Genomic DNA, 10,111 nt, shown 5'->3' with positions numbered 1-10,111 from the left:
GTGTGCGCGCACCGACCTGCCCTGCTCTAATGCTGTTTGCATGAGGCTATTTACTCAGAGTCAAAGTCAGTATCAGACTTCTTAAGTCTCTGTGAAGGATCTCTGTAAGCCATTGTGAGTTCTCTTCTCTTTCTCTTTCTCTCTTCTCTGTCTTTCTATCTCTTGTTGTCTTCCTTCATGTCCTCTTGTTTGTCTTGTATGTTTATGGTCTTGTGTGTGTGTTCAAACGGGTCAATTTTCATGTGTGTTCAACTAGTTGAACTTCATCAGTACCCCTTTTTCTGGCCCATGCTCACAAGCAAACATCAGTAGTTTCACTGTAAAACAACTATACACTAATTTCAGTTATTTTTATTTGGCACTAAAAAACAAAAATAAAACACCACATGTTTTGATTATAAGGGGATCATATCAAATAAATGAATCAAATATTCTTAAATCTTTTGTGATAAAACAGTTCATTTTAATATGACATTTTTAGCTATTTCCATTTTTAAGTATTTTTTAATGTTTTTTGAAATTATTTATTATTATTATTATATTTATTTATTTATGTTTATTTATTTTTAATATTTTAGTATTATTTAAATATTGTAATTGTAATCAATCCAGCAAGACGATGTGACAATCAGCGATCACCGTGCATTTTTTAAAAGTTCATAAAAATAATTTATACATATAATATCATGAATGACATATTCCTTAATCTTTTGATATAAAACAGTTAAATTTAATTGTAAAAAAATTTTTTTAACTTAAAGTATTCTATATATATATTTTTTTTAATACTGATTTTAATACATCTAGCAAATTGCTATTGAACTTGACAGTGAGTGATCACCATACATTTTTATTGTATCTAAAAAACAAAAAATGTTGAAAAAAAAAAACATGTATACATAAATAAGTATTTAATATGACCCTTTTATTTATTTATTTATATTTTATTATTAATAAAGCACCTTAAAACTGTTGTCAGATTTTAGGAAGGTGTAAGGCAAAGTTGTCTTTTACAATACTCTCTCAATTTATTGATATTTCTATTTTATACACACAAATTGTAACCTATTTTGGCATTACAAGGTCAAAGTGAGAGTCTGGAGAGATGCCTTGAGAGCAGGACATTTTTCAAAACTGAACAGGTGTGCTCTAGTTCTGTCAAGCCAACAGCATGAAGGTCTATATTTAGTCTGCATATAGTGAACCGGTTATGCTTTACAAATAGAGGTGTAAATATTTGCCCTGATGGTTTGATTCAGTTATGATCCTTTCTAAATGACGCAATGCATCATGAAATGTGATTTTAGTCTCGATTTGGTTCGATTCAATTGGTACAATTCGTTTTTTAATTTCATAATATTCTGAAGACACAAAGTAACTGGAGGGACAATTGAGCATGCTCATGTCAGAATGACAATTGGATTTTTATCAATAAAAATCGGTTAATAATTATATTTCGCATTGTAATTAATAGCATTTAACAAGCCTAGTAATAGATATTTCATAAACTACAATGACAGAGGCCTTCTCACTATATCACTCAACTCATTTCATATCACACACGCACTCCTTCCATGTCTATGTGTGTAGTTGTTAATGTTGCATGAGTGTGTTTCTACTGCAACCGTGCATTTCCTGTCGGCAAATATCACAACTCATCATTTAGAAACCCATTTCGACATATACAACATTACAGGCCATTATTTTCTAAATACCAGCGTCTCTATTATTGTGCACAGTGCCATCTTGTTCAAGGTTAACAAGTGGCGCTGTTTAAGTTTAAGGACTAGTTTGATAACACAGTCCAGATCTGTTCTCCCGTTACAGCAGATTCCAGCGGTGAGCGGCCCGGTATGGTTGTGGTGTTCAGTGTTCTGGTCACAAGCCGATCGATAGAGCTTAATTGTGGGTAATGTGAGCTCTCTCTATCTCTAACAGCCCAGCGGTCGATATGCCGGCATACTGCCGGGACAGGTCAAGCTGGAATAGCTTCTCATTCAATACTGTACATGGGACCTTCATAACAACATATATGACATAAACTAGGGCTGGGTAGGCCTACTGACACAAATTTTATGATTCATTTTGATTCGACTCAATTTTGATTCACAAGCATGTGATTTGATTCAATTTGTTGCAATATCGATTCTTTTCGGTATATATCAGTTACATGACAATATTTATTTAAGGAAAAAATCTCTCAACTAATGCTGTAAACTATACATGGAACCCTGTCAGTTGGTAAAATTAACAACTGATGTGTATACAAACAATTAAACTGCACATAAGCCAGTTTGTATACTAATAATGTTATAATAATAACTTTTTAATAATATTATTATATTTATAGTCCAGTTCGGTGCCAATTATATAGATATTTTATAAGGTTTTCAAACCTTGTTATTTTGATGTTTTATAAGGTAAACTTGTATTTTGACAGATTTATTAAAATATACAATAAATATTGAAGAATAGGTTAAGTAAAAATATAATGAATATGTAATGCAGTGCATATTTTTAGCAAAAAGCTCCTCTCTAGACTTATTTTTCTAGCTAACTATCAAGCATAGGCCATTAAATGGCTTTTCTGAGGTAAACGTAGCGTACGTCGTATTACTTTTATTGTTTACAAGCTGTATTTTAAGTTGCCTGACATAAAAACTTGTTTTTGACGGATTTATTCAAACATACATTAAATGTTAAAGAACAGGCTAAGTAAAAACTATAATGAGCATTTAGCAAAATATTCCTGTCTGCACTGTTAAAAAAATTCTGTAGTTTTTACAAAATAATTTTGGCAGCTGTGGTTGCCAGAATAATTTTGTAAAAAATACAGAAAAACTGTAAACACATTTACGGCCAAAAACGGTAAATTTTACATTATAAAAATGTAATTTACAAACAAGAAAATTTGAATGTAAACCAGTAAATTCAACAACGCACACTGCTATTAAAATCTGTTTTGTACCTTTAAAGGAACACTCCACTATTTTTGAAAATAGGCTCATTTTCCTCCCCTAGAATTAAACAGTTGAGTTTTACCGTTTTCGAATCCATTCAGCCGATCTCCAGGTCTGGCGGTAGCACTTTTAGCTTAGCTTAGCATAGATCATTGAATCTGATTAGACCGCTAGCATCTCGCTCAAAAATGACCAAAGAGTTTCTATATTTTTGTAATAATCAAGGAATTTTGCTGCTGCACCCATGGTACGGCAGCAAAGTTCCTTGATTATTACGCCGGAATGAGAGTATAGTTCCTAGCCATATCAGCCTAGTCTAATCAGATTCAATGATCTATGCTAAGCTACAGCTAAAAGTGCTACCGCCAGACCCGGAGATCGGCTGAATGGATTCGAAAACGGTAAAACTCAACTGTTTAACTCTAGGGGAGTTGGAAAATGAGCCTATTTTCAAAAATAGTGGAGTGTTCCTTTAACATACTGACAACCACCATAATAATGCAGGTGGTAAAAGAGAAAGCCACATGAAGAATAAAAGCTCATCACAAGTAGCTTCGTCACAAGCAGAAGTATATACTAATATATAGGTGCACAGAGTCATTAATGTAAACACAAAACACCATCATGGTAACACACATGATACTTAAGTAATGCAATAAACATTCATTAAACAACTGAAGATGTATAAAGCCCAATTGTACATAACTGATAACAAAAACTATTAAAAAGCATGATTATTTAAACAAAATACTTTCAAATGTGGAGTGTCAAGCAGGGAATTCTGGGAATATCAGTTTACAGTTTTTGACTGTAAATTATACATTGATTTGTTATTTTTTACTTCTAAAAACTGTACAATTAACAGCATTTTACTGTTAAATTACATGAAATGTCTGGTTAGATCTTTTACACTTTTTCAATGTATATAGTACGGGAACTTACTGTAAACCTATTAACAGTTTTTTCCGTAGCATTTTTACAAAAGTTTACAGTTAAAATTACACATATTTTTTACAGTAGAGTAATTTTTCTAGCCAACTGTCGAGCTATGGCTATTGAATGGCTTTTCTGAGGTAATGTTAAATGTAACGTAGGCTATGTGTCCTTTACTGGAAGAACGTTTGTTCATAACTTTGAGAGAACCTTGACAGAACGTTCTGAGAACACTGAGCTGGGATATCGTCATCATCATTATCCGATGACTGATGCTGATGCTATAGTGGTCACATGTCACAAGTTATCCATCACATTAGGGCATCTAAATGTGGTTTTGATATTTGCACACCCCCTTTTTGTTCTTTCATGTCATTCACTCTCTTTCTAACTCTCCCCACTGTGTGACTAACACTCATCTCATCTCATCCTTCATTCGCCTCCAGGCCGTCAGTGCAGCACCAGAGTTTCTAATGCGTGACTGTGGGTAGGTACATCAACTGTTTTAAATTGTTCTTCACATGTTCAAACAGGAAACTGTAAAGAAACTTCTTTATGAGGTTTTCCTGGTTCACAGTAGGTATGCAAATCTTGTAGTACTCATCCTACTGGACATTTTGAACATGATAATACTATAAAATATTACATGTACATGATGCATAATATAACATGAACTATTGAACACATACTTTAGCATGAGAGCTGGTTGCATTGTGTGCATTTAACATGGTAAAGGTGTTGGAATTTAAGCATTTATTCTATTGTGTGTTGCGTATCGCATCATTTAGTGTAATAAATGCAGTTTATTGTACATAGGAATATGCTATATAAACCATTTTATTTATTAATAGGAATATTTTAGTAGATATTCACACTTAAAGACAACATGAGATGTCATTCACAACACATTTACTTTGATAATGTGAAATATAGAGTGAAAAGGTGTTTTGTTAGGAAAGAATGTAGAGCGGGACTTGATTTTGTCCGTCTGGATTAATTTGGATCATAAAAAATGGGTGTTTACCTAAACACTAAGCTAGGATATATTTGACTAATTTTAAAATATTATCTAAAAATATTAAATATTTATATATTTATTTTTAAATCATACACAATATACAAAGATATAATAATAATAAGTAATATTAAAGTAGTAATTTGATGTGTTTGAGTAATTGTAAAATATTATTAAAATATTAAATTATTATTAAAATATATTAAATATCTTTATAAATATTAAGAATATTGGCATCTGTTTAAGATATTATTTTGAAATATATATATATATATAATCTTTTTACATAATATTTTTAAACATGACAATATTTATAATTAAAATAATATAGTATACAAAAATGTACTTTTTATTTCAGTAAAATCTATACTAATAAGTATTGTTAAGACCATTTATATTTATTAATAAAGTTAACATGATCCATTTAAATTTTATGTCTTCAAATATTTGTAAGGTAATTCATTTGGACATTTTTAATATATGCATGTTTGATTGGTTGGCCAGTTTGTCTTTTACCACACTGTCACCCAACGTCCCGTTGTTTTAGTGTTTTGAGGCGCTACACTCTCACACACCCTCCTACTTCCATCGAGTATCCATCAATCCCATGAAATATATTCACTCTTCCTGTCCTATTCCACCCTCACTAATGCTCTCTGTCTCCTGAGGAATGGTTTTAAAAGCTCTTACTAGACAAACATAATAAAAAGGGCATGTGGCTGTCTGAACCGTGCTCTTGACCAGGCAGAGGAGTAAAAGAATCTACACGGCTTGTTTTTGTTGCTCTGTTATCCAAACCAGCAGATAAAGTACAGGTTGTGTGCTACTGAAGTACACCTGTAGTATGTGGTCAGGCTGTGAGTGTGCTGTACATTAATATGAGCGCAGGCTGTTCTGCATGTATAGGTTGTTGTTGTAAGCTGTAAGCTGCTGTTTTGTTTTGAATGCAATTGGATTCTTGTAAACAAACTCCACTTTTAGGACAGAAGCATATTTTATACAAGTATGCAGATATGGATGTGAATGATTGGCGAGTGCATTACAAACGTGCAGTATTTTTAAACTTGTTTCATGCACGATATACCCTAATGTCTATAAACTATAACACATACATTAGCACGAGAGGTATCAAAGTGAAAGTGAAAAGGTATTTTGGTAGGAAATAATGTAGAACCGGACTTGGATTTTGTCCATCTGGATTTGTTTGGATCATTAAAATTTGACATTTATACCAAAATGCTAAGCTAAGGTGTGTTTGACTCATTTTAAACTATTATCAGTTAAATTTGAATAATTTTAAACATATGGCTATATATCTTATAATGCCGTTATGCTGTATGTTGTATTGCTTTTAATGCAAGTGGACTCTTGCAAACAGACTCTTTTAGGGCAGAAACATTAAACTGCCATTAAACTGGATGTGTTATTTTCAACTAGCTAGTTAGAAACTTGTTGACAGTTTAACTAATGTAAACTAACGCAATATCAAACTGTTGCTCCGCCATGACTTTAGTTGACCTGAAGCAGAAACTGACTGTAGCAGAAGAAAGTTATGTAAATGCCTGCTATAGCGCCCCTTGTGGTGAATGCTAGGTGTATTCTGTTGTGTAACAAACTGTGGTTTGGTACAACTACCCACAGAATATAGAATTCATAGCTAGACGTGTTTGCATTCATGCAACACCAGCAGGATGAATTTCTGTGCAAATTACTTGTAAAACCATTCTTGCATAAAATGTTGAATTTAATCCTTTGTGAAACATTACTTGTGCAAACTGTCAAATTAAATAGTCAATAAACTATTCTGACATAATTGAATTATTCGTAAAACCATTCTTCCTGAATTGTTGCATTGAATCATTCGTAAATGCATTCTTATGCATTGATTAATTTATAAAAAAAACATTCGTTGAGTTGCATTGTTTGTAATGCAACGTTTTACAAAAGAATGGCTTTACAAACTAGTTACACAGAAATGAATTGTGTATCATTGACTTTAAAGTGTGTGTGGATCTGTTGTTTATGGCCGTGTTTGTGATTGTGTGCACATTTATGTGGCAAAGAAATAGAGCAGCCATGTGTGTGTGTGTGTGCGCGTTTTTGTGACAAATGCGGACATAAATTTGTATAATGACAAAGGTATGACATAGGTATTACAAGGAGAAGGTGACTTTTCAGGACATTACCCCATGTCCCCACTTTTCAAAACGCTTATAAATCACACAGAATGGAGTGTAGTGAAAATCTGAAATAGCACAAAGTTTCCTGTAAGGGGTAGGTTTAGGTGTAGGGTTGGTGTAGAGCAATAGAATATACGGTCTGTACAGTATAAAAACCATTACGCCTATGGGATGTCCCCACTTTTCACAAAAACAAACGTGTGTGTGTGTGTGTGTGTGTGTGTGTTTTGTCTGTCTCTCTGTGTGTGTGGTGCATATTATATCAGATCTGACTCTGCAAATTAATGTCTGAATGCATCTGTGTGTGTGTTCAAGCTGCTGTCCCACTTTCCAAGGAAAGTTTTCTCTTTTTTTTTTCTTCCTTGTCTTTCCTTGTTTCCAGAGTATTTTTTTTTTCTGTGGTCAACATGCGGCAAACTTTTCCCACATTCGCCTCTTCCTCTCCCAAATAAACACGCATATAGGGAGAACCACGGAGAGAGACGGATAAATTAATCTGATATGTGGGTTGAAGGTCGCTGCTAGTTGCTTCACTTGAATGATTGGTCACATAAGCCTGACTACTAAACTCACAAAAGCTCAATGTAACACTCATATAAGTCTGATTTTCTTTTTTTTTTCTTACTATGTGAAAAAACTATTCTAATGCCCTGAACATTTTTTATTTACATGTTATGAGTGTAATTTGTATCAGAATTACCATAATTCTGAGTTTCTTGGAAGCTACATATAGATATATAACTGGTTTTGCATATTTTATTAGGCTGTTTTATTTTAGCTGACAACATTTGGGTCATTATATTTTTTTAGGTGTTATATAAATAAACTAAAATAAATAAATGACTATTAGTTGCTTAACATTTTAATGTTAATTAATGTAATGTTTACACATTTTACTATCGGCAGCAAAGTCTTATATGTAGGCATTTTGGTGCAGTGAGTGTGAAAAAGTAAATGGCATAGAAACTGCGTGTTGTCTCGTAATTACGGTAATTCTGACACTACATGAATGCTGCAGAGGTGTTATGGACCAGTTTTTGTCATGCTTATGTTTTGCAAATGCAGGCTTTATGACCTCACAGTCAAGTGAAGTATAATAGGATGTTCAACAGGTTGTCAGAGAAACCAATCAGCGGTCAATAAGAACAAATCTGTTCACTAACTCAACTGCAATGTTTTAATCAGCATCTTAGTGTGAAATCTGATACAGAAATGCTTTGATGAGAATTAATCCATGTAATTACTGCAACAATCAGTATCTTCCAAAACCTAGTGAGCCGCCTACCTAGACATACTTTCTTTTGACTTCTTTTGTATATAATTTTTAGACAGAGAGCTTTGGAAAGGCACTATACAAATTAAATAAATATTTGTTAATTTGTTTTATTATCTGTTTGTTTGGTTGATTGGGTGGATGTTAAATACCAAAATGTATCAATATATTTTTTGACTTTTAGCTTTGGAACAGCACTATAAATAAAATATTTATTAATTTATTACTTGTTTATTACCACAAAATGTGTGTATATTTTTTGACCTTGTGCTTTGAAAAGGCACTATATAAAGGACACTATATTATTTATTTGTTTTTTGTTTTTTTAGTTCCAAAATGTATTGATTTATTTTTTACCTCTATCTATCTGTCTATCTGTCTATCTATCTATCTATCTATCTATCTAATACATGTTTTTTAAAATAAGATTTATTAAATATATTTAAGATATGTGCTTAAATCTTAGACCTTGAGCTTTGGAAAAGCCCTACATAAATTAAATTAAATTAAATTAAATTAAATTAAATTAAATTAAATTAAATTAAATTAAATTAAATTATTATTTGTGTGCTTAGTGCGTCAAGTCATGAGCTTAGCAGTTCACTAGGTTTTGGAACAAAGGAAAGAATCATTTCAGTTCCTACTAACAATCCTTTTATAACATTTTTTGTGTTTATAAATCTGTTGAAATGCTTCACAAAGGCTGCCGTGGTTTCCTCGACAATCTCCTACAGTCTGGCAGAGAAAGGCACTTCAGCTTCGGTCTTATTTGTTGTCTAGTCTTACTCTACACTGCCCTGCTTAACTACCACTGGTTAACTGAAACACTACATCACAAATCTCAACTTCCAACTTCCAAAATATAAACTCAGTGGCAAAACAATCCAGGCAGTGTTTTCTTCAACCAGTGGGAATGTGTGGAGTATTTGTATCTGGAAAACACTTTTTATGTTGTGGATTTTTTTTTTTAGAAAACCAATGTATGACGTATTTCATAACTCTCATTTTCCTGTTTTGTCCTGTCTGTGTGTCTTCTGTCTGTCTGTCTTTTACGGTTCTCTTCACCTTTCATTTCACATTTGTGTCGCTTTATACTTACTTTTACATTTTTCATGTTTTCATTTGTTTTGTTCCTTTACCCATAAATCATTTTCCGTCTGCCACATCAAACCGAACATGTAACACCCAACCCATCGTCCATGCCGTTTAATCTAAAAACACACATTTTAAAATTAATTTAACCTGTAACTAACGATTAAACTTGGCAAAACGATCTGCCAGCCACGGGTTACGAGAAATCTCGCAGCCTGAACAACATATCAGGAATGGCGGGGTCGTCCCTGCGTTTGACCCCCATCACCAGCACGCCCTATGATCCTTACGAGGCCCCGGGACCCCTCCGCCTCTGCCGCTCACCCATTCCCTCCATTTTGTAGCAGAAAAAGCGGAAAGAGTGACAGAACGACTCAGGAAAGGAGGAGAGAAAGGCAGGACAGCCTCATACTCACATTCATAGCAATAACAGTGACTGACTGTGTCAGTAGATACACTAAACGGAGCTGTTTGTGAGTGACCACGGGTCAGGTTAGTTACGAACTGGACTTGGCAGGTTAACCAGGTCAACAACTGTACATTCATTTATGAACGGAAGGAAGTGCTTTGTTTCTTCCCCATGCTTTCTGGGTCAGACAACATGTTAAAAATATGATTTTGGTGCTCAAGGCAGATAGATTAATGCATTTTCATTTCA

At 33.3% G+C, this 10,111-nt stretch overlaps 1 protein-coding gene across 1 annotated transcript in view; it reads left to right on the top strand.

Annotated features, from left to right (window-relative positions):
• Positions 1 to 9,842, top strand: part of LOC107677196 (potassium voltage-gated channel subfamily C member 1-like) — a 58,035-nt gene extending 48,193 nt beyond the window's left edge. The window contains exon 6 of the mRNA XM_016472006.1: positions 9,643 to 9,842. Coding sequence (XP_016327492.1) covers positions 9,643 to 9,797 — 155 coding nt within the window. The 3' untranslated portion in view covers positions 9,798 to 9,842. The remainder of the gene's footprint in view (positions 1 to 9,642) is intronic.
• Positions 9,843 to 10,111: the final 269 nt, after the last annotated feature.

Source organism: Sinocyclocheilus anshuiensis, unplaced genomic scaffold, assembly GCF_001515605.1.
Source record: "Sinocyclocheilus anshuiensis isolate Anshui unplaced genomic scaffold, SAMN03320099.WGS_v1.1 scaffold392, whole genome shotgun sequence".
Classification (NCBI taxonomy): domain Eukaryota; kingdom Metazoa; phylum Chordata; class Actinopteri; order Cypriniformes; family Cyprinidae; genus Sinocyclocheilus; species Sinocyclocheilus anshuiensis.
The sequence above is the reverse complement of the archived record's forward strand: the minus strand, read 5'-3'. Positions and strand labels throughout refer to the sequence as shown.